At 29.1% G+C, this 25,507-nt stretch overlaps 2 protein-coding genes across 2 annotated transcripts; one reads left to right on the top strand and one right to left on the bottom strand.

The window, feature by feature from the left end:
- Positions 1–71: 71 nt before the first annotated feature.
- On the top strand, positions 72–21,997 carry LOC113386187 (delta-like protein C). The gene is made up of 9 exons (XM_026623983.1): positions 72–296; positions 16,237–16,330; positions 18,700–18,838; positions 18,950–19,108; positions 19,199–19,390; positions 19,495–19,692; positions 20,748–20,927; positions 21,431–21,619; positions 21,762–21,997. The coding sequence occupies exons 2-9, from the start codon at positions 16,238–16,240 to the stop codon at positions 21,995–21,997; spliced, it is 1,386 nt and encodes a 461-aa protein (XP_026479768.1). The 5' UTR covers positions 72–296; position 16,237.
- On the bottom strand, positions 1,152–4,230 carry LOC113386188 (ras-related protein Rab-28-like). Its single transcript, XM_026623984.1, has 5 exons — positions 4,159–4,230; positions 2,713–2,937; positions 1,943–2,066; positions 1,437–1,540; positions 1,152–1,358 (listed from the first exon to the last, which is right to left on the bottom strand). Exons 1-5 carry the CDS (start codon positions 4,228–4,230, stop codon positions 1,152–1,154), a joined length of 732 nt encoding a protein of 243 aa, XP_026479769.1.
- Positions 21,998–25,507: the final 3,510 nt, after the last annotated feature.

Genomic DNA, 25,507 nt, shown 5'->3' with positions numbered 1-25,507 from the left:
TCAAGTTTTTTTGTGAAAAAGAACCTATTTGTCATGAGCAAATGAATTATTTAAAAGTGTAAACTTGCCAATATTAAAACTATTTATTTCATTTGATAAAAATTATTATTTGTTATATCTGTTACTAATTGCAGCAGTTTTTGCATAGTGTTGGGTACTTTATTCATGTAATTAAGTATTTATGTACATATATGTGGATATGTGAAATGCAGCAGCATACCATTTATATTTGAAGAAGAAATGTCTTCTGTATTAATTATAGAGAATTTGAAGACAAATTGAATCAATGTGCCAAGGTTTGTAAGACTTGACCAATGTTCAAATTAAATTTTCATTTAAATCAGAACTCTGTTTTATTATATTTTTATTTATTAGCCTCAGGTTTACTCGCCTGGGATATTGATGCAAATTTGCATGACAACGGAATTGATAGAAGGAACACAACCCTTATAATATTATAGTACTAATAATGATTTTGCTGCTAGGTACTTGTGCTGCTAACTATACGCACGTACGATGATAAGTGGTTTGATTATAAAAATTAATTGCAGTATATAAAAATTGGATGTGTTCTATTGACAGTTAAGGGGTTTGTTTCCTATCAACTCTGTCACCATGCAAAGTTTCACAAAAAAAACACAGACTAGTAAATCTGAAATTCTTCTCGTAGTAGTTCTGATTAAAAAAAATAATTTAACTAGTCGTACGTGGCATTTTGTCCTAAGGCAACTTGCATGAAGTTTCCGATATGTGACAATTCATAAGTGATTCATAAGTAGCAGTTTATTTAATATGTACAAATTTTCCATACATCTAAGTTATTTTTGAGCCTAACACATAGACACAGAGTATTTTCTAAAATCTAGGGCTATTGATCCAATCTTCAATTAATGTTTATGATAAAACCACTTGTTGCAGGTCCCCAATATTTTAGTTTGTTTAATAAGACCAGAATTTACAACTCCATACATGGTTTTATTGAAATCGACAAAATAATTTTAACGATTATTTTTGAATTTATTATACATTTGTTATTAGAAATAAATAAAAATAATATTAAAGTTGCATTGAATACCCCCCAACATATAGAGGGTATTCAAATTACCATTCCCGATTTGAAATAATAGAACAGAGGCTATCGTTAGTCTATTTTATTGTAAAATGCATACAGTAGAAATTTTTGACTTTTTGTTATGTTCTGTATTATTTATATCATTGGTCTCATTTTGATGTGCGGCATTAATTGTTGATTCTTCATTTTCACTTGGAACAATCTTGTTCTGTGTTAATATCAAGTTTTTTTCAATTAATTGGAATCCGTGGTATGCTGCTATGACATCATGGAAAGCCGAGGTTATCTAAAAATTAATAAATAGAATTGAATTTAATTTATTAAATTATTAGCAATTGCTAATAAATTAGGTATAAAGTCTTACCCCATCGCCGCTTTTGGCAGATAACAAATAATCCTGAATAGCGTGTTTTTTGCAAAACGATTCTGTTTTATCCAAGCGAACTGCTCGTTGATGTTCTAAATCATCTTTAATTAAATGAATATTTTTCAATAATAAATATATAAATAATAATTGATTTATAAGTGTATACTTATATAATCAGAATATATTTCTGGCACTTTCAATATAGCATTTCATTCCAACTGTTTCGTTACGATGACCTTAATCATTTCTTATTTGAAAAAAAAAAACTAAATTTAAATCTTTGCTTCATACCATGTAACTAAAGTTAAATCTTTGCTTTATGGCATTAATTTTATAAGTGGATAGAAATAATAGAATAATTCATGCTCTCTATTATATAATCCTGGGATTACATAGCTAAAAGCTATATTGAAGATTGTCATATAAACATAATTTGTGAAAATTAATTTAACAAAATAATATATTTCAACCTCAATAGCTTTATAATTATAAAGTCAACTTACTTTTATTTCCCAAAACTGCATAAAATATGTTTTTTCCAACATTTTGATTTTTAGCGAGTTCAATCCATTTGGACAAATTTTCAAAGCTCTTCATGTTGGTTACATCATACACCAAAATGATAATCTAGGAAAGTTGATTGATTGAATAATGTATCATTTGGTAAAATCTTTTTAAAAATTAAAAACTAAGTAGTGGACTTTTTTGTCCTACACTTATCATCATGTAAATTCCATTTAAAATCAAGAACAAAATAGTAGTCTTTTTTGCTTCTAAGATATAAGAGGACCAAATGACAAAATTTAGAAAAATCGCGTAAGAATTCTTGTTGAACAATGATAAGCTTACATAACATTTGTGATAGGTCTTAAAGAAGAGAATTAAAGAAAAAACTATCGACAGTTTCTTTAAAAATTCAGAAGCTAAAATAGCACAAAAGTAAGAAGCGGTACGACTCTGATAATAACTTATTTCGTAAATCAGTAATATTTTTTTTCAAATGTCCTAATTATATGTAAAATATATCTTATTTTCTATGACCACATTTCAAACTGCAGAAGGAATTAAAAAATTTTTTATGTATTTGTATAGAAAATCGCTTTTCGCACATTGAGCTTTCCCCCGGAACGTGTTAAGTACGTAATGCGGGGTATTTGTAACTAACTGTAGTTAGTTTTCACAGTATAATAACTAAAAGTGAACTTGGACCTTTGTGCCCCGACCTACCCTATGTGATTTTATATATTAGGTTATCTAATTTATACTTTCATACATTGGCTCCATGCAAATAGCTAGCCAGCATCTTTGTTCCCTTCGAGCATTTTCCTCCAATATCACATATTTTCAATGATGTCCTTAATTCTTTATTCTTATTTTTCACGGGATCCTTGCATTGTAGAACGATTTCTTCGCGTATATAGAAATCGACACCAGCCGTCGGGCTGACCTGCTCATTGAAGCAGGAATCCTCGACACAATACCGACGAATTAGACTAGTCTGATAAAGAAAATTACAAAATGAATATTTTTTTTAACTCTGTTTTATTCAGCAATACATAAAGATTCCTATGAGCGAAATTGACAATCTTCGGGTGCGAAACCCAAGAAGAACTCCAATGAGATCTTCTTAGTTTAGAAAAAAAAAAATGAATCTAATTAGATTCTTGCCGATGAGTTACAAAATATATTAAAATAACTTGGACAGATAATTCTCATTTATTCTAATATTTTATTCGTGCAACAAACCACAAAGTATAATAATTTACTGTAGGTTTGGTCTAAAATATTAAATTCACTAATTAATATAATTATTTATATGAGTAAATGTGCTTCTATCCAGGCAGGGATGTCACCAATGAGATATTTTAACTCATACTCATAATCAATTTTATCTTTTATGGATATAATTTATAAATTATATCCATAAAAGATAAAATTGATTATGAGTATGAGTTAAAGAATCAATTTTATCTTTTATGGATATAATTTATAAATTATATCCATAAAGATAAAAATGATTATGAGTATGAGTTAAAGAATCAATTTTATCTTTTATGGATATAATTTATAAATTATATCCATAAAGATAAAAATGATTATGAGTATGAGTTAAAGAATCAATTTTATCTTTTATGGATATAATTTATAAATTATATCCATAAAGATAAAAATGATTATGAGTATGAGTTAAAGTATCAATTTTATCTCTTATGGATATAATTTATAAATTATATCCATAAAAGATAAAATTGATTATGAGTATGAGTTAAAGTATCTCATTGGTGATATCCCTGACTGGATGGAAGCACATTTACTCATATAAATAATTATATTAATTAGTGAATTTAATATAAAATTGACACCTACTTTAAATTTTAAAATAGTTATTACTTGATTTTCGGGAACTTAAATTTTAAGATGAAATAATTTTCTAATTTGATTAAAAATTCTATTTTGTTCAATTTTTTCAGAATTGCCTTGAGGCGATCTTTACTTTTTCAACATAATTTTTTAAAATATATGTTTTTTATTTAACTAATGTGATAATAATGAACAACATGTAATTGGCGTGGAAGAGTTTTCAACTGAGCATTTATATTATTATTAATTCTCTTCTTATCATTATGATGGGTATTGTTTAAGTTACTTCTGAAGCATACAAACGATAGTAACTTCGGTTAAGATTTTTTTCTATTTAAATCTAGTTTAATTAATTCACCTTTCCAGTATTAGAATCGCCAATGACACAAACTTTCTGCTGACCATGAAATTCATCTTCGGAATCTGACATTTCACTTTGATAGCACGTGCTTTTCCGATTTTTAATTTAATTTTATATGTCACAACATGTTAAATAGATCACGTAGAAATTTATAAATCCACTTAATGAAATGTAAAATAAATTTATTAACTATTATTTAATTCAATATTTTGCTGTTTCATTTTTATCTTCATATAAATTCAATATCGTGTTTCATATCACGATATCTTTATACAAAACATGATGAAATTAGTTCCAAATTAAGGAATAAATGAAAAAATGTATGTAGATATAATTCCAATACTGTTTTATTAAATGTTATTGTAATTTTCAATTCATTTCACGTTTTAATCTGACTACTAAATGAAAGCGCCCATTAATCGTGCCCTAGCAACGATTTTTCAAAACACACTCTTAACTGTACAGCGAAGATAATAAGCCGGCTCTTGGATATAATTTGAAAATGAAAGTTAAATAAATTATTTCTCAAACTTAATTTAATTTTAGTACTTTAAACAACAACTTGATTTAATGATATTATAATTTATACAAGTTGGTATATTATAAAGGAAAAATAAGCCTACTAAAATGAATATCACAAGGTGATAGTAGGATAGGAGGTTTGTGGTAGGAGGGTGAAAATTTAATGCTTATATTATGTATTTTCTGATTGCGTTTTATAAAAAAATGAAAGAAAAGATATTGGTTCAAAATAGGAAAATAATGTCTTAGGAGTGGCCAACCTTTCATACCTAAGGGTATGAAAAATAGATGTTAAATTCTCAGTCATACTGATCGCGATTATAAAATTTCATAAAGGCGGCCAAACCGTTTGGGAGATGTATTGCGTAACCGATTTGGCCAGTTTTAGTCTTGAAATATTTCTGCTAATCCAGAGGATTAGCAATTGTGGCAAAGGTGAGAAGTTTTTTTAAAATCGCCTGGAAACTTTACATTTTTAAATGAAACAATTGCATGTGGCTCTTATATCAAATGTCAAATTATTTTAACAGATTTAATCAATTTTAATAGGATGTTCTAGCTAGATGAATATTATTTATCATTAATAAAATCATTAATGAACGGGTTGCATGTGTTATATCAATTTTTTTTAAATGTTTGAAATAACAATTTTTGTATTCTCTATAGAAATTGTTTACAAATACCTTATATTGTAAAACATATAAGGTATATGAATTTTCTGATACTAGGGATTAAAATAAGATACTTTGCTGAAGAACCTATACCTGTAAAATGATTATTGATCTCCCGTGCATTGACCCAAAAATAAAGGATAAAATTTGAAAAATTCCGTTTTGACCCATTCTCGACACAATTCATTTTGATTCACGCAAATATCGAATCTTGATTTTTTGATGGTTCATGTTATTCTGTGAACAAATTTCTAACCGTTGGAAATTTTTCAGAAATACAACTCTCCATAAAATGTATAACACAAAGAGTGTTATTAATTTTGTATATGTATGTCTCATCGCGATGCAAATATTGGAAAGCTGAAGTATGATGAATGTACCATTGTGCGCGGCCTACATCACGTTTTATAACTGTAAATGCAAAAATATTAGTCTATAAAGCGAATTAAAGAAAATTTTGTTTCACTTTTTTACTGATAATAATTGACTATTGCTAAAATAATGCTCTTAAAAACTATGCTCAAAAACATGCCCAAGACAAGAAGAGCGAGGTTCTAAAAGTTGTGTAGGTAGGATGAGGCCAATTACAGCATACACGTATTTCAAACTAATACAAAGACAATTTTTGACAAAGATCGTCTGAGCCGTTTTTTAGTAATAATTTTTTTTTAAAAATGTAGCGTATTGTTGAGCTAAAAACTTATATGCTCATTTTTTTGGTTCAATTTTTTTAGTTGAAATATATTTAAAAATATATTGGCAATCAAAACATTTTTAAAAATCCGGGACAATCCGGGACGAAATACCTAAAACCGGGACAAATATTGCTTTTAGAAAAAGCCGGGACGCAAGGCGCAAAATCGGGACTGTCCCGGCCAATCCGGGACGTATGGTCACCTTACTCTTACACCAAGTTTGACAAATAAATTTTATTTCTTATTCTATTTTTTTCCTTTGCTAAATTAACTGATCAGTTGAATAAATACTTTTTATAGTTCAGTTCCGGCCCACTTCGCGAATTGTAAAATTTTTATGACAATGTTTTTTTAATATATGGGATATTGCAAATATATAATTTGTGTATACGCATATGCTAATAGCAAATTCTGAGAAAACGAATTATTAAATGAGCACTAGTTAGAAAGGTATGATATGATGTCACTATAAACTACAATTAAGATCCGCTATTAATTTTTAATATGAAACCAAAGAATTATATAGACGTACATGTGCGCATATATTTTTAATCATGGCGAAGTTACAATTGATAATTTGAAAACATATTTTTCCAAATTTGGTCTCAAGCGATTCAAAATTACTTGAAACGTCGCAAAAACATAAAACAAGCAAGTAAATTTTTCGGGAAGTTAATAATCGATAAATTAAACTAGTGGGGTGTATGGCATCGTGCCTTAAGGCAAATTGCTGGAACTTCCCGTACCGTAACGAAATGTTCGAGGAACACTGAATGTTTTCAAATAGATTATTATTAATATTGTATTGTAACATTGTCTAATATTTATAAGAATTATATAAACTGAATTGCAAAGTTGAAATTATTTGTTTAAAGTATATTAGAACTATAGTCAGAATTAAAAATAAAATCTGAATTATTTTTGATGTACAAAAAAAAACTAAAAAAAAAAATTATATAATTTTTTTTTTCAAAATCAATTATTTTGTTAAAACAAGCTGAAAGTTCTTTGAATCATTTAAATTGGACGCTTAGTTCTCTCAAACACTGCCAGTTTTTGCACATTTTGCTCTGTATCTTTGAAATGGCTGGGCTTGCCATTGCCAAAAACTGTAATCACTTCTCCCAATCATTACTAATTGAATGTTTTTTAGATTATTCAAATCGGATGCTCCGTTCACTCAAAAACTCGATTTCTATTTTCTGCACTCTTTGCTCTGTATCTCCGTAACGGCTGTACCTGCCTTTGCCAAAAACTAATCAAGTCTTTTCCCTATCAATAGGAATTGAATGTTTTTTGAACCATTCAAATCGGTTGATCCGTGCGCTCGAAAACGTGACTGGAAATTTGTATCCATACATACATACACACACACACACATCCATTTTTTCTGAGGTATGCCAAAATGTTCAGAAACCTTCAAAACGTCGAAAAATGTAAAAGTTTTCAATTTCGATTTTCGGCCCATTACAATAACTTACCCTACGGGAAGTTAATAATTTTCATTATTCTCTCATTTGTTTTGTTCAATATCAAAATTACTTTATATCAACTAAACATATTTATGGTTTAAGTAACGTAAGTTACATTTAGTTAATAAAAAACGTAAATAATTATTTTTTAATTGTAATTAATATTAAATTAGTGTTTTTTCATTACTTTATATTTTTGTGAAAAAACTTATTTTGTGATCTGATTGTGAGTGAAGTGCCTACATGCAAATACTTGTGATTCCAGATTAATGCAGTTTTGAAAGGTAAGCTCTTTTATTTCTATTATAAATATAAAGTATGCATAATCAATATCTTCAATATTATATATTTTATTTTATTTTACTTTTATTGGCCTCGCTTACTCGAGCATTTAGCCACCTACAACATATTTCAATTTCAATACACTCTTCAGTTTCATACTATTTTCCTTACATCAATCTTATTCTTCTTTTTATTTCATATTTTATCCTATTCTATGTATTTTTCAACGTAACTTCATTGTTTTTCTTTTTTTCTTCTTTGCTATTTATCATTGTATCTTCTACCCTTTTCTTACGTTTTGAAGGTTTCTGAACATTTTGGTATACCTCAGAAAAAATGAATCGGGCGCACGGATCAACGGATTGGAATGGTTCAAAAAATATTCGATACCTATTGATAGGGAGATGTGCTGATTAGTTTTTGGCAAAGGCAGGTTCAGCCGTTATGGAGTTACGGAGCAAAGAGTGTAGAAAATAGAAATCGAGTTTTTGAGAGGACGGAGTGTCCGATTTGAATGATCTAAAAAACATTCAATTTGTAATGATTAGAAGAAGAGGTGATAAAGTTTTTGGCAAAGGCAGCCATTTCTAAGATACAGAGCTAAATGTGCAAAAGTGGCAGCTTTTGAGAGAACTAAGCGTCCAATTTGAATGATTTAAAAAATAAATCAGATTTTAATTTAAAGACTAAAGTTCTCAATTGAAAACATTTAATATTCTTCGAACATTTCGGTACGGGAAGTTCGAGCAATTTGCCTTAAGGCACGATGCCATACACAACTAGTTACACTTTCATCCGAAATTGTGTCATTAAGTCGTTCTTCAAACAATAAATTCAAAGTAATTGTTTATTTGGTGATAGGTGAGAAGGGGCATGAAAAGTTATCTGATATGTCGTCGGTGTGTTTGTTCCCACGTACGTACGAAGAGGAAATTTCTCTTCCTTAACATTTAGTTAATCGTGTCTCGCGGTCAAGTTCACTGTCGACGCTAAAGACGATATTGTTGGATGACGGAAATTTCATCTGTGAATATTTATCACGACATCGATCGGTATCAAAAGATAATATAAATCGATAATTCATGAGTAAATTTAGTGTGATTATTTTCTTTATTTCAATAATTACTTAATTAACATTTTAATAATTGTTATTATTTAGTTGAACAACTTCAGAGAGTTTCAATAAATATTTTAAGGTTGGTAGAAGTCAGTTTCAAACTTCAGTGTCTGCAAAGAATATAACTCAAAAGTAGTTAAAACTTCGTGTCAAATTAAAAATATATTTTACCTCAATATTTATGAAAATATAAAAGTTGTAACAAATATTTTTATGTGTTTCAGTTTCCATGAAGTTTAGTAATTGAAAGTGCTATTTTTAAATTATCGTGGTATAAAATTGTTGTGGATTATATGTAAGGTATGACATTTAAAATACATAATAAGTTTTAACATAAAAAATATGCGTTATTTCATTAGCTAATTATATAATTTATATTTTTATATGTTAATTTGTATCCGATTAAATTAAATTGAATAAATTTTTTCACTGACTTCTCTACTAATTACTTAATTACATTAATTTCCATTGTTCATGTAATATGTCTATTCTTTGTATTAGCGTCTCTATGAACATTGCTTGTTCAAAATCTAATAAAAATAATTATGGTTTTCATGAAATAATATTATAATATAGCAGTGAGATACGACAAGTATCTAATATTATTTTTCAAAATAAGGTGAATATAAATATTGAGTTTAATATTCACTGAAGACTGATTTATTGTATATTATTATTGTTTATTAACTATTATAATTATTTTTCCATTTGTTGATGTTTTCTATAAGGAACTCTTGACAAAATCAAAAGCGCATCTTGCACTTCCAAAACCTATTTGAAAATAATCCAACTTTTGCAAAATTTCGTTGTTAATCTTAATTATAAATTATAGTGGTGTTTGGCATCGTGCCTTAAGGCAAATTGCTGGAACTTCAAAACACAAATCACCAAAAATTAATTTTTTTAGAAAAAGATTAATTTTTTTTAAACTTTAAGATTTTTGAGAAATTTTAAATTTCTTTTTATTTTGAAATATTTTGTAAATTTTGGTCTTTTTTCAAAGCAATCGCACTGCCTTACCTGCAAAGAGATGAAATATCGAAGCGCGTAAGCGCCGCGTCGCCGTCTAACGGATAAACGATGTTACGGAACCCATAGAAATATGATCTTATCGATATGAATCGAATGTTTTTTAAATTATTCAAACCGAAATCATCGACGAAAATTTGTATCCGAACACGCACACACACACAAACATGCATCCATTTTTTCTATGGTATGCCAAAATGTTTAGAAACCTCTGAAACGTAAAGATATATAAAAAAATTCATTTTCTTTGCGTTTTTTTGCTATTACTATAACTTTCTCTACGGGATGTTAACAAAAGTGCACTGGTAAATAGGTTTCAGCATTTTTTTATCTTTGACATTTCGTTATTGTTATTGTTATAGTATTTCTTCTGTGTACATATTAAATTGGTAGTCAAAAACCTCTAAATTTTTCATAATTTTAAATACAATTTTCAGACCAACCGTCGATTTTTAGTCTCCTTTTAAATTTTTGGTCATTTTAAATAAATCATATCAGTTATGGTTTTATAAAAGTGACTGTAACAAATATATTGACTTAACTATATAAGTTTATTGATGGCTACTTAACGAATTAACAAATTTATTATCTTTATTATAAACAATATGATTTGTAACGAAATTACAGTATTAACATTAAATAATTTTTCAATATTTTAAAAGTGAAATAGAAAGTCGATTAATTTTGGCTAATTTTCTGATTATAGACAATTATAAAAACATATGGTACCTCACCCACAAAAATCTGGATGCATAAATAAATCAGTGGTAAAAAAGTCGAAATTCATAACTTCTACAAGTTTCTTCTAGTTTCTAGATTTTTAGTTATATATTAAATTTATCTGTAATTTTACAATAATTCCATATTCAGAAAATTTGACACACTTTCAATATGATTTCTAATGTCATTTTTTATTAGCATTTTTTTTTAAAAAAGTTTTAATTCCGTCGTAGCGGAGAAAATAGTCGCAAAAATTATCCAATGTGCCACTTGTCATATAGGTCACTGAGTACAAGCTTTTTACTTAGTTCACCAACAATTACACGCGTTTATGAGTTTAAAGATAAATACTACATATGTTTATAAAAAAAAAACTCTGAGATAATTGAGTAATATATTTGCAACATATCTTTCTGTTATATCTTACCAAACTTAAGTTACAACTAATTTCTATGATGATAATTTTGAACAAAATATAGTAGACAACTTTCGTTAAAGATCTATTACTGTACTATCCTTGTACTATCACTTAATATACCAGAATTTATATTATTTTTCATTTATTCTAAAACCAATTTTATAATTTGGACATTATTCAGTGTAGTACATCTGCTATTCATATGTCATAATGCAGAAATTTAATCGATGTGCATAACAATTTATTATTGTTTACAATCGATTTATAAATATTTTGTTTAAAATATATTATCACTAGAAAGATATTTAGCAGTTCTCAATGTCTCAGACATGAAACTCTGCATATTTGAATTGTAGAAGAGCATTTCATGCAAAACAAGAATGTTACTTGAATTTTGTCAAAAATAAAAGTAATAAAAGTAAACACTCTACATATATTTTATACATTCGAAGTTTGGAATGCTATATAATATAATAACTAGGTGGCATTTTTACCTTAAGGATTTGTGAACTTTCCGTCATGTGTAAATATTCAGCTTAATCAATAAGAAATCAATATATTAATTTATGAGTTATATGTAAGCATACTGAGTTACTGAGAGCAGTATAATATGAGACACTATTTCACATTATTTAATTTGGATAAATTTATAAATCATATCAGTTATTTTCGACAAATGGTTTAAATAGGGGGAAGTCCCGTAACGCCGGACGGCACCAAGGACCGGACACTCTATTTAACACGTATTATTTAAGCGAGTTTAGAATTTACGTAATTCATTCCAATTATTTAATTTTATTTTGTGTGAGTGCTAACGGTCACTACATACCCACATTTTTTGTATTTCCTAGTCAAAGAATGAAAAGTTTATGAATGTACTAGCTGAGAGCATCGGTGTGGCCCAGCCAAAAGGGTGGATGAATAGTGACTTTTTTTTGCAATATATAAGAATATTCATCGAAGACACATGTGCACACATTCCAGAGTGTGGTGATGGCTACATATGTGATCAATTTTGAAATGTCCGGTACCAGGTGCCACTGTTTAAAATTATATTTTTTTATTGCAAAGTTTGATTAATAGTTTTAATTATTTTTTTTAAAAAAAAATGCGGTTTTGTTAATTTAGTTTGATTTCTAACTTTATTATCTAACATAAATCATAATTTAATAAACATTTTGTAGAGTCCTTTAGGTGTCCGCCACTTGGGAACTTTCCTCTACACGTTTTTTTTTCTAAAAGCGAGGGTGATCAATTTCAACTTTAATTAATTTTTATAATAAAACTTATCATATCTAATATATTAGTATTTTCAAGAAGACCAAGAACTGACCGAAAGACTAGACAGCACGATTAGCAAATGATATCTTTCAAATAGTTTAGGAGTTTTTAAAATGGATTCTGATTTTTTCACAAAAACTTGACGAAAATTTTTGCCCTTTTCTACTAATTCTGAAGAAATGACTTGACCGATCCTCCTGAAACACTAACCAACACGAGTGCTTATCGAGCTTCATCGAATGGCTTCTAAATTTTTAAAATCGGGGCAGCCGTTTTTGAGAAAATGTCAACACTTTTACCAAATTTGGTTTCAAATGATTTAGAATAACTTAATAATTTGATAAAACATGAAATTAGCAAATCGGATTTTTTACGAGAACAAACTTTTCCTTCCAGAAGCTTTAATTCCAAAGTTTCCGCAAGTACATAAGGTTCAATTATTTTGATTATTGGGATTTGATTATTAATATCGGGAAATAATTACAAATGCAACTAGAACTGGAACACCTTTTTGTACTTTTTTATATTTAGAGATTGATTTTTTATTTGCACTGAAAAAGCGCACCTGGTGAAAGTTTCAACATACCGTATGACGAACGAGCAAGGCTTGTGACCGGCGAACATATTCAATAGTATGTACTCTACATGTCCACACACTTTTACACGAGACCAGTTTCGAAAAAAAACTAATATTTAAAAGTAGTATTAGAAACTAATATTGGCCAATCTAATACTGTCCAGGGAGCGATATGTTTTATATTCTCAATAGCTTCTCAAAGTCAAAATGGCCTAACATGTAAATATTTCTTTTTTTGAAAAAGTTTTTTATGTGCATGTATGATCTGGAAAGAATCAGTTTTAAAAAAACATTTTTTAATATTTGTTACGTAAAGAAGAAAAAATGATGATTATTCGCAATTTTTGTATGGGAGATCTTCCAGGAAGTGGGAGTCTCGGAGGGTGAATCACGGACTTGGCCTTACAAAACTAGTGGAGGTCAGTCATACATTTGGGCGCCATTGAGACGCTCTAAATGAGCCAAAACGGATTTTTTCAAAATTTGACTCCAATCTTTGGGTCAATGCTCGGGATATCAGAATTCATTTTAGAGATATGGTTTCTTCGGCAAAGTATCTTATTTTTATCCCTTATTTTATAGATCTGCTCTAATATATATATATATATATATATATATATATATATATATATTATACTAAACTAATTACTAAAAATATGGTCGAGGAATGTTCTGTATTCACTACATAGAGAATAGGTCTTGTTTCTTCGATTTATTGCTTTAAATCGAGAAAATGTGGAATGCTAATGTCATTAATGAATTAGTAAATATATTTATACTAGCAAACCCGACGAACTCCGTTTCGCCACCAGATGGTTTCGTGAGAAAGATGAAGAATTTTTTCGTTTGTTTTATATTTGGAAAGGAAAAATTTGATTTTATTATACAACAGTAATGAATTTATTTCGATTACAAAAATGAAGTGTTTTATAGTTGAACTTCTCTAAGTAAATTATCCGTTTCATTGAAGTGCTCTTTGGTAAACCACAATTTTTGTTTTTTGGTCTGACCTTAACACAAACAAAGCGGATGGTTTTCCAACTCGTGAACAGGCAACGTATAACTGCCCATGTGAAAAACAATGATTTTCTAAATAATCTATTTGAAATTTATTCCGCAAACACTAAGCAATTGGCCTTGCGACTTGTTATTGCGAACGCAAGGCGAATTGGAAATTGCAATCGTTTGAAGTCAAACGGAAGACCAGTCGGAATTATTGGTATGTCACAAAATCGCCAGCAATTTTTGATTGAATTGTGAAATTCAGTGCGTGATCATCATTATTCTTTGCGGCAAGAATTTCTCGTTGACTTAACCAAGCATAATTCTGATAATTACCACTAATGTCATTACTCAAATTTTTAATTACGATGCGTGTAGTTCCAGCAGCTTGCATTCAGGCACGATGCCATGCACAACTAATTTTCTTAGCTATAAACCTTGCGGAGCCCGAGACCTTTCCAACGAATGCAAAACTGTCGAAATCGGTTCGTGCGTTCTGGAGTTATTTCGTCAAGAAGGAAAACCCGACTTATTTTTATATATATAGAAGATAAAATTGTCATTTTTACTTGAAAATATAGATCTAAATATGATTTCCTGTGAAAATACCTTTTTGAGGCATTAAAATATGTGATCACAATTAAAAATAAATTATAAAAGAAATCCGTTGGGTTATTTTTTATAACACCTTACATTTACTCAATCACATCCTTTACAACACATAGTTCTAATTGCTGTTTAATGTATATACTCTTACCAATTTAAAAAAAATACAATTTTAATCAGATTTTTGGAACTGTTTTATGAGCAAGTTTTTATTATTATATTATCTACTATTTTCGTTTTTACCGGCAATTTTAGCAACTAATCGTACGTATCTATTCGAACTAAAATACGTCGAACTTCCAGAGATAAATATTCATTCGAAGTTCATTGATCTTTTTCTCAGCTGGCGTGCACTAACAAATTAATACGACAAATATTTCTCATTTTTATTAGAACCTGGTCATTTCCTGCATCAGGTGAACTCTAAGTTCATTAAACCATAATAAATAATTATTCTAATACACATAGAAATTCCACCAACTTTTATAAATGGAACTTCAATATATTAAACTGAAATTTTATTTTCAATATAAATTATAATTTGACTGTATATTAAACTGAAACTTTATTTTCAATATAAATTATAATTTGACCTTAGAGCCAACGCAATTTTAGCGTTAACACATTTAGTCGTTTTGTACATTTTAGTTTCATAAAAAATTAAGGTGATAAAACAATAGAATATACGATACACTATATAAACACAATAGACAAATGCTAATTTCGCAAAAATCTATGTCAACGTTTTGCTTTTTATTTTTTGAAAAAGTATTTCACAAACAAGATTTTAGTTGACTTTGAACGATAATTAACGTGTTTGATGCAACTTATATAATTATTTTTATATACTAAAATGTGTTGCAAAATGTTTTTAATAGTATGAATGGCTGCTTTATTAATATTAAATATTTTAATTTATATGTTTGCCTTGGTTTGCCATACCGGTTGTCGCTAGTTACAGAAAGTTTTATTTGAAAGTGATAAGATTTATTTATATTTGCTTAGTGGACTAATGCAATAGAATCAAATCGTACTGATAAATACATATGAGATGTAAAGAATCGATTAAGCAAATATTATTTTGCAATAAGTATTAAGGTGACCATACGTCCTGGCTTTTTCTAAAGGCAATATTTGTCCCGGTTTTAGGTGTTTTGTCCTGGATTGTCCCGGATTTTTAAAAATGTTTTGATTTCCAATTTTTTTTAATATATCTCATATAAATGTGCAAATAAAATTTTAGTTCACCGACAAAGTACCCCCCCCCCCGCTCTCACACACATTATAATCCGTCCCGGATTTTATGCAAAAAAATATGATCACCTTATAAGTGTTGTTTAACCGCATATTATAAATTGATATATAAATTTTGTCGATAATCTTGAATTTAGATATAAAATATTACACTACTTAAAATTTTGTAAAAAAAATTATGGAAAGCAGAATTTTTTCTATACCTATTCCAAGTAGACCTAGAAAGACACATTGATAGATCACTGGCTAATAGTGATCAAAATGATACACTAATGATTTTGATCACTAAGTCACAAATGATATCAAAAGAATTTTGTATGAACTTTTATATAAATGCTAAACATATTGAAAATTGTAAGCAAAACATATATTATTATATGTTTATATATAATATGATATATAAATAAAATATGTATTTTACTTTTCCAGGATGCAGTCGCCGCTGCAACTGGCGCTCATATTAGCAATTTGCATCACAGCTGTTTTACCTGCTGTAAGATATGTACCAAAATGGAAAAAACAGGTAAAAATAATAGAGTGTTTCTTATTTTTGGTTGATCCCGCGTTCGATTCCAAGTTCGATATCAGGCAGCATGATATCAAATTTTCTTTCAAGGTTATTAAATCGATAACCTCATACCTCGATAACCGCATCATAATAGTCCAGTCATTTAATCTTAAATTAGATAAGAATCTCGGAATTTTAGATACCCAGCTGTGAGTCTGTAAAAACTTGTATATTCACACCCTAAAGTTGTCTCAAAACCTACATATGGTAGGGTGTCAACACCATATGTAGGCTTTGAGACAACTTTAGGGTGTCAGTATACAAGTATTTACAGACTTACAGCTGGGTATCTCAAATTCCGAGGTGAACTTACTATAATGACTGGACTATAACATCGCTTATTGTGGGCATTGCTGAAGCAGCCTTCATCACATACATGCCAACACTATTAGATATATATAATTGAGATAAATACAGTTTACACATAAAAAAGAAGGGTGGTTGACCGCTTGGTTGCACTCTCAATAAAAATACCAGGTAAGAAATTCTCACTGAGAATGTAAGACCGCAAACACAGCTTATAGAATATGTAGTTCTGATAAAAAAATAATGCTAAAAAACTTATTTTGGTTAGAATTGTCAATCATAACAGTGGACTTGCATTCTGATATTATACTTTTCATATTTTATTTTTCCTTTTTATTACATAATCTTGGTAAAAGTATACGTTGCATTAGGAGCAAGAAGATAATCGTACAGAAAATCTGACGAAATAATAATTTAATTAAATAATTACTAGAGAAAGTATTGTTCTATCTAAAATTTCGAATTATTGTGAAATATTTTATTATTAATTTGCAGTAATTGAAGTTTGAATGAAGTTGGTTTTACAAGAGATTGTTCCGAGTTTGTGAATACTAGCGAAGGTGTGCCCCATAATATTTATATATATATATATATATATATATATATATATATATATATATATAATATTTATAACGCCTTTCGAAACTACTTGCTTAATGTTTTTGAATCGATCACGAGTAACTATCGACTCAAACACGGATTTATTTAAATCAAGATGCCTTTGTAACAAATAAAACAAATTGCAAATTTTATTATTATTATTAACTTGATTTATATCTTTCATATTAAAATATTTGAATTAAGCAATAAAATTGTGGAGGTAAAAATGTTACCTCCAATTCCTAAAATGTAAAGAATTGAGTAATACTGTTGTAACATATATATTGTAAATTTTGATGACTACCTTATTAAAGGAATAATTAATTTTATTTGTGGATGCCAATGCATTAAAGCTTCAAAAACTTCAAGAATTATATCATATTTGAAACCATATCGGTCATTGTCATTGTCATTCGATGATAATTAGTGAAATGATGATAATAAATTGATAAAGTATTGATAAAAATATTAGAATACTGGCGAAAGACATAATAAGACGTATAAGACATAAAATTTCTGTATATAAAGTGTGAACTGCGTTATTGAGTACTTCAACCTTTAATATATGAGATTTGAATCTTTATATAGAGAAAAAGTTTTTTTATAATATTGTAATTTCAGTACCATGTGTCCACTACAACACCTAGTTAGCGATAATTTCTGTACCGTAATAATAAATTGACTTTGTATTATTGATTATAAATTGTTTTCTATAATATCGACCTCTATAAAGCGACAAAGTTAAAGCGAACGGAGAATAGAATAAATTACCAATGAGAAATTGATATATAGATTTCTTGTAACTTGATATCCAAGACTTTTCAAATTGTGCAACTCAAATGGACTGTTTAGCAAATTGTTTATTTACGTGTAAATAATGACTAATTCTAGAAATTAATTTTGCAAATAATTAGTGTATGCACGATTTGAAAACAATTAGAAAAGTAATATATCAAAACTAATAGTTATATTAATTAGATTCTGTCAGATAAATCTTTTAACTTATATCTTTTATCTAATTTTTTTTTAATTTGTTTATGTGTAGAAACAAATTGCTGTTGATAAATTTTATTTGTGATTTCAAGCACAAATCTATTTTGGTCGTCGATATGCTTTCGATAATGTGTTTGCAGTTCTCAATTTTAGCTTCTCAGTAATATTAAATTTATATTTTTTTCAATTGAAATTGTTAGAATCAAACAATTATTATCCTCAACATAATAAGAGGCGATGATGGAATTTTAACGCAAATTGAGAGTTAACTTTGTATTTTTTTGCAAAGTGCCATGAGCAGGTTAACTACTATTTGTTAATGTTCATTTGCCTATCAGTAACGTATCGATTTTATGAGACAAATGCTTTTAAAATCTTGATATATTTTATTATTTTACGAATATAGTAAATTTTTGCTCTTGCAGGCTTGCGAAGTGCCAGCATCTCAGAATGCTCATAGCCATTATGTATGTGACGATGATGGAGAATTGAGATGCTTACCTGGATGGACCGGTGATTTGTGTGATGTTCCTAAATGTAGACCAGGTTGCGATCCGCTCCAAGGTAAATAATTAATGATTTATTATACTGTCATGATTTTATAATTTTTTCAATTGATTATTCAAATACTGGCAATCTTCTAACTTCTAATTAATTAAAACTGAATAATTGCAGGTTACTGTAAAAGACCCGGCGAATGCCGATGTAAGTTGGGATTTTATGGAGAACATTGTAACAAATGCATTCCATTACCAGGATGCCAACATGGGATATGCAACGTGAGTTTTGAATGCCAATGTCTTCCTGGATGGGATGGTATTTTCTGCAGTGAACGTAAGTACATTCAATATACCCTATTCTAATCCAATTTAATTCCAGTCACTGTCAAATATGTATTTTTATGTCATATTCATATATTTTCAGCCTTATGCAGATCAGATTGTCATCCTGCCCGAGGCTATTGCGAGGCTCCGAATGAGTGCAGATGCAGACTAGGCTGGCAGGGCAGAAACTGCACAGAATGCCAAACTTTACCAGGATGCAGGCATGGTACATGTAGAAAACCATTAGAATGCAGGTGCAAACCAGGATATACAGGCATATTATGTCAGACACGTGAGTAATTAAAAAAATCTCTTAACTGAAAATCAAACAGTTGATACTCATTCAATTTTTATGTTATTTATTGTGATTATAAAGTTATTTAATTATTTTTTTAGCAATATGCGCAGCTAATTGTGATCGCGAACGAGGTACATGCAGACGTCCAGGCGAGTGCAGATGCAGATTGGGTTGGACTGGTCCAAATTGCACACAATGTCATCCTTATCCTGGCTGTAGTAAAGAGCATGGATCTTGCATCAGACCTTGGGAATGCCGATGTGAACAAGGCTGGGGTGGAATGCTTTGTGATGAAGGTAATATTCCATCAGTGTTTTTTATGCCTAAAATAAAAGATATATTGTTAAATATAAAATTATTAAAGGTTTTGTTATAATGTTATTAAATATGAAAAAATATATCCTTCTGAAGTTTACCGTACAAAACAAAATTAGTTTCAAAATAATTATAGTAACCTATTTAGTGTTATACAAATTGTAGTTAAAAAACTGCAAAAAAATAAATTGCCCATAATTGAAGTAAACTGTTAGTCATATACCTTCACCCATTAATGCCATAAGCTAACTTATTTATTACATATTAAATTATCTTTCCTAAAAAAGTTATACGTTATATGAGTTCTAAGTGGTAAGTGCTTATCTAGTGAACCACTTTTTAACTTTAGTTTGCATCTAAATAGAGAAAAATAAACTTATATGTTACCGTTTATACCATGCTTTAAATATAGAACAAGATAATATAAATGCTAATTAAATACTAAAATCATTGGGCGTGGCTCGTACAGTTTGCAAATGTAATATATAATAATGTCAAAAGTGAACGTGTATTATAAGTACAAAATTATTTCAAGATTATCAGAAATAGTATTGTTTATAGAATAAAGCAAATCAACTTAGAATATTTTCAATTTCATACTCATAATTCATGTTATATCGGTTATAAATGACATATGTAATTAAACATATATTAGTTTTTAATATTAATACATATTTTATTAATCAAATATTTATGTAAAAGTATAAAACAAAATTATAAAAAAACTTTTTTTGCTGATTAGTAAAACTAACTAATAAAATATTAAACTAAAATTTATAGCCACATAAAATAAAGAATAAATTGTTCAGAAATGATATATAATTAAAGATATCTAATCCACTCAAATCTAAGCAATTTTTTTTAAAAGCATTCGTAAAAATGCATGTAGTTTGTTATTATGTTAAGTTATTAAAAATGGTTCAAAATTAGGCATAATATTATTTTATGATAATTTTCATTTAATGATATTTCATATGTAACTAATGAAAAAGTTTGCAAATAATGTTAACTATTATGTGTTTTTTTTTCTTTAAAGAACTGAACTATTGTGAAAAGAATCCGGAAACTTGCGGTCCAGGCAGATGTGTTTCACGCGCGGCAAGTGAAGGTTCCTACGAATGTTTCTGCCCACCAGGAACATATCCTCCAAACTGCTTAACAATTGACAATTCAACTATTACTGAAGGTCCTAGCGATGTAGGAGATTTTCCTATGGGTGAGTTTTAATGGACACACTTGCCAGTTATTTTTATTGTATTTTAATCAAAATTATCTAGTGTTATTAGTTTGTTTTAATAGCATTTGTAACAAAAATTGAAATTTAAAATAAATGATAAGACTAATTATTGTCAGAGCTAAGAATTGCTTTCACCTATTAGAAGGAATATTTTGTTTAAACTTTGCTAAAAATTAATAAAAATGTTTTTCAATTAAATGTTATTAATTTTTTACGACCAATTCTTGATCTATATGAGTGGATAAAAACTTATTAATTATTTGTTATTATAACTCGACAAAATCTATTAAAATTTTTAAATTTTCAAATTTGCCGCGGCCATTTTTGAGACCGCGGCCATTTTGCACAACGAAAACGGATTTTTATATTAACGGATTTAATTCATTTTAACGGGATTTCAAAATGATTGCTAAAAATTCATTTTTAAATATTCAATTATTATGATAACTTAAAATATTTATTTCACATCATAATTCTTTCAGCTGCACCAGAGCATGTTGCTATTTCTTCTCCGAATTACATACCATTCTTGGAGCGTCCAGTCCCCACGGATCAACCTGTACAAATTCAACTTCCGGCGGGTCTAATGTCATCTGTTGCAGGCATCAACAAAAAGAAACCACAAACTATGGCCCAGCAACATCAAGTCTTTATCGTCATGGCGAATCAAGGTATGAAATTGAAACATAAATTAGATTTGAATATTCATGGAGATAGTTGAAATATTTGTATCAAATTCTGTTTCTCACATCTAAAGTTGATTTAGATGTACCTTGATCTTACTATTTAGTCTTAGTATTATTTCAAATTTAGGATCTAATGCTGACCATGGAAGCAAACGACCCATACCACTGACAAATGAAACGGCGAAACAAAACGTTACGACGACTCCAGCTGATAACAATAACAAAACAATGACAGATGATAAAACGAATGATGAATCTTCAGAAATACCTAATTTATCGCAGGAAATTCCTTCATTAGATAAAGAAAAAGAAAATTTTGTTAAATTACAAAATGTCGATGACGTCTCTCAAAATGAGGCATAGATATTATTAGTTTAATTTATTTATTAACTATTTATTTAATTAATTTTTAGTATAAATATTTAAAGTAATAGTCACAATAATAGATTTAATTTGTGAATGACAAATCATATTATCGATAAATTTCATTTAATTCGATCAAATATTGTTGTACCAACATAAAAATATTATTGCTGTTTGCGACATGTTATTGGAAAACTTCATGTTATATTTTGACAGCAAAATTGGCGGTCATTACTGATTGGCAGTATGTGCTCACTTTTCTAGTTCTAGTTTTAGATTTAGTTATTTATTTTTAATTTAATTATTTATTTCTAATTATTGGAGTTTTAGCTATAAAATACAAGTGAAATATATTATTGGTGTTATTTTATTTACGTTCCTTTCATTACTATCTTGCGGAAGAAGAAGTTTATGTTTTCGCCAGCTGTTGGAGATGGATATCGAAAATGGAAACTTGTAAGTCCTATCAATAAAACTAAAAATATATTTATGACATTTTATTTTACTGAATATTATGTAATGTTTATTTGCAAATATCATTCTATCTGGACTAGTAACAAATAATGATTATCAGCTTAGCCTTAGCCTATATTATAGTATATTTGCCTTAAATTAGTTTTAATTAATTGAAGTACAACAAACTAAATATAAAAGTTAAACTTTGAATAAATATCTGAAATAAAAAATCAATACGACCGATTGCAGACAAATATTGCATAGAATTAATAGCAAACATGAGTACTATGATTTTGATATATGTGTCTGCATAGAAAAATGTAGAAGTATTTTGGTCATCGTATAGTGGACTTAAAATTACAATAGCAAGCTATAAGAGAAAAGATGATTTATCGTTCTTAGTTATTATATGTAATAAGAATACTATGGTTTGGCTAATTAATATAAATTTTAAATACGTATTTATAAAGTACTTATTTATTTTTACAAATTACAAAAAACACGCAACAACAACAAATACTAAAATATTGACGAGGTTATGATTAAGGGTAATAAAATCTGTGAAAAATAAATCGATAATTAAAGTGACCATACGTCCCGGTTTGGCCGAGATAGTCCCGGATTTCCACCTTGTGTCCCGTGTTTTTTTAAAAGCATTATTTGTACCGGATTTAGATCTTTTGTCCCGGATTGCCCGGAGTCCCGAAAATTAATAGATAAATTAACAAATATTATGAAAACAAACGAACAAGTGCTAATTTTTTCAAGTTAAGAATAAAATTGAATAGAATATTATACAAGGCTCAAAAGCGCGAAAAAAGATATAATATCAAAGATAAAAAAGTACTGCATACAATCGAATAATAAAGTTCTCACTAAAAGTCCGCAAATCCTATGAAAAAAAAGATTTATTTAAAAAAACTGTTATTATATACCCCCCGTCTCGGATTAGCATAACTAAAAATTGCCGTCCCGGTTTTGACTTAGAAAAATATGGTCATCTTATAACTATGAATTTCGAAAATGTAACAGCATGAATTTAAATTAATTATTCTAAGAACGCATTTATCAGATTGAATTAAAGTATTATATGTCTTATGTTTTTTAATATTTACTTAACCTAAAATAAATAATTCAACAGCTTTGAGTTATACATCATCGATATTAACTAAAATAGTGATTAAATCAATAATCTGTATATTCATATCTGTGGTATTGTTGATTTTGTCGTTCACCATGTTGACTTCCGTAAGGCGGAAGTAAGCCAACAGAAGGTGTTGAAGCCATTTCGTGCGGCTGATGATAATGGTAACCGTCGCTTCCAGCACTTCTGGACGAGTCTTGCGAAGAATGATGGGTCATCATTGGTTGCCAAGCTGACTGCTGGCTGGTGGACCCTTGGCCACCAGCTGAAGGTGTCACGTACACGCCTTAAGAAATAGTTTAAGAAAAAAATATAAAGAAACGGTCTCTCGATTATCAATAACTAATCGGCACGATTTTGAACTGATTTAAAGAAATACAATATAATTTGGACAAATGTTAATTACCTGAGTTTCCAGGAGTATAGTAAACATTGTCTGGTTGCTGATTGTCGTGATGTTGCATTGGGTGTGATGGGGTATTGACATCTGATACGTCTAATTGGAAATAAAGTTTGGTGCATATTTATAATAAGCAAACAATCAGAATAAGGAACCAGTAAAAAAATAAAATTTATAATGTATCCAATTTTTAACAGCTTATTATTTATTTAATATATTATTTCGAAGTTCTGTTCTTTGGTAGTCTTTCAAAAAATAATAATACGCCAAACTCCATGCAAGACAGAACTTAATACATTATTATAAAATATAATAAATAGTCAATACATACACGTTTAAAAGAGCCGCTGTAAGTTTGGCTTATAAATACATTACTTTATTGGTGATCTTTTATTTATTTCTACGAGGGTATGCTTTTTTCCTCAAAACTTAGCATGCATCGACGTACCAAAGAATCGAACTGATAATTACCGTCAATGATAATATAATAGTGATAAGCACCATCTTGAGTAGTAGGCGGGCTAGCTGAATTATCTGGATAGTGGTTTCCTGGATAATTTGATGGGTAAGCAGGAACTGCTGCAACCGCCGGGCCGGCTTCATCATTTCCTGGATATACATGACCGGTGGCAGGCATTTGTGCGATTGGACCAATTCCGAATCCGTTCGCTAAATAAACATATATTATAGTAGAAAATATTTTTTCATAGTTACGTATATTGATCATTTCTTACCAGGATAATAATGAGCAGGAAGCAGTGCAGACGGCACATTCACTATCGGCCCTTGCGCCGGCCTTATTGAATCCTCATGTTGTGAAGCGGGAAACAAATGGCCTGGAGTATACGAAGGTCTGTTTTCCACGACTACGCCAGGAGTTGGCGAATCATTCACGGGATATAAATGACCAGGGTAATCTGAACAGGCCTAGTATCCTGCGCTACTGGATAGGAAGGTCGCAATATAAAGCCTGATGTTGATGGTACGTTTATGGGATATAAATGTACAGGTTCACTTTCCACAACTGGTCTGGGTCCTAAATGGACAGGATGGGCAGGGTTTACAATGTGTTGATGCTGCCCATCAGCGATCACAGCTGGTGTTGAGACAGGGACGTGGGTTCCTGTGAAGGTAATAATTTAAAATGTTTGTTTTGAATTAGTGGTCAGTTTTGTTGTAAAATTGGTATTATTTAACAACAGTTTTTATATACCAACTCATAGGAAATGGTTGATTCTATATTTTACATCAGAATAATTTATATTTTATAATCAAATTATATAATTTTGTTATTTAAATCCGCACAAATAATCATCATCATCTAAATAAATTTACTGACCTAATACTGGATGCACGGGCCTTTGTACGAACATAGGCCTATGTACGTATCCTTCATCAAAATGTACAGGTCTTTGGCCAACTACTAATGTTGGCGTCGGCAAAACAATTTTCCTAAAATTCGCCAATGGCGATGTGGCAGAATATGAAACCACTGTAGCACCGCCTGGCC

The sequence above is a fragment of the Ctenocephalides felis genome, unplaced genomic scaffold (assembly GCF_003426905.1).
Source record: "Ctenocephalides felis isolate EL2017-DRISC unplaced genomic scaffold, ASM342690v1 CF-g0.4_SCAFFOLD_03571, whole genome shotgun sequence".
In the NCBI taxonomy this organism is placed as follows: domain Eukaryota; kingdom Metazoa; phylum Arthropoda; class Insecta; order Siphonaptera; family Pulicidae; genus Ctenocephalides; species Ctenocephalides felis.
Note: the sequence above shows the minus strand (reverse complement) of the source record. Positions and strands in the feature narration are given on the sequence as shown.

Bases quoted from the DNA above. Each gene is read 5' to 3' on its own strand.
- LOC113386188 (XM_026623984.1), bottom strand. From the start codon at position 4,230: ATGTCAGATTCCGAAGATGAATTTCATGGTCAGCAGAAAGTTTGTGTC. The intron at 1,541-1,942 runs GTAAGTTGACTT...ATTTAATTAAAG, and splicing joins TGCAGTTTTGGGAAATAAAA to ATGATTTAGAACATCAACGA. The intron at 1,359-1,436 runs GTAAGACTTTAT...ATTAATTTTTAG, and splicing joins CTGCCAAAAGCGGCGATGGG to ATAACCTCGGCTTTCCATGA.
- LOC113386187 (XM_026623983.1), top strand. From the start codon at position 16,238: ATGCAGTCGCCGCTGCAACTGGCGCTCATATTAGCAATTTGCATCACA. The intron at 19,109-19,198 runs GTAAGTACATTC...ATATATTTTCAG, and splicing joins TGGTATTTTCTGCAGTGAAC to CCTTATGCAGATCAGATTGT. The intron at 20,928-21,430 runs GTGAGTTTTAAT...TAATTCTTTCAG, and splicing joins TGTAGGAGATTTTCCTATGG to CTGCACCAGAGCATGTTGCT.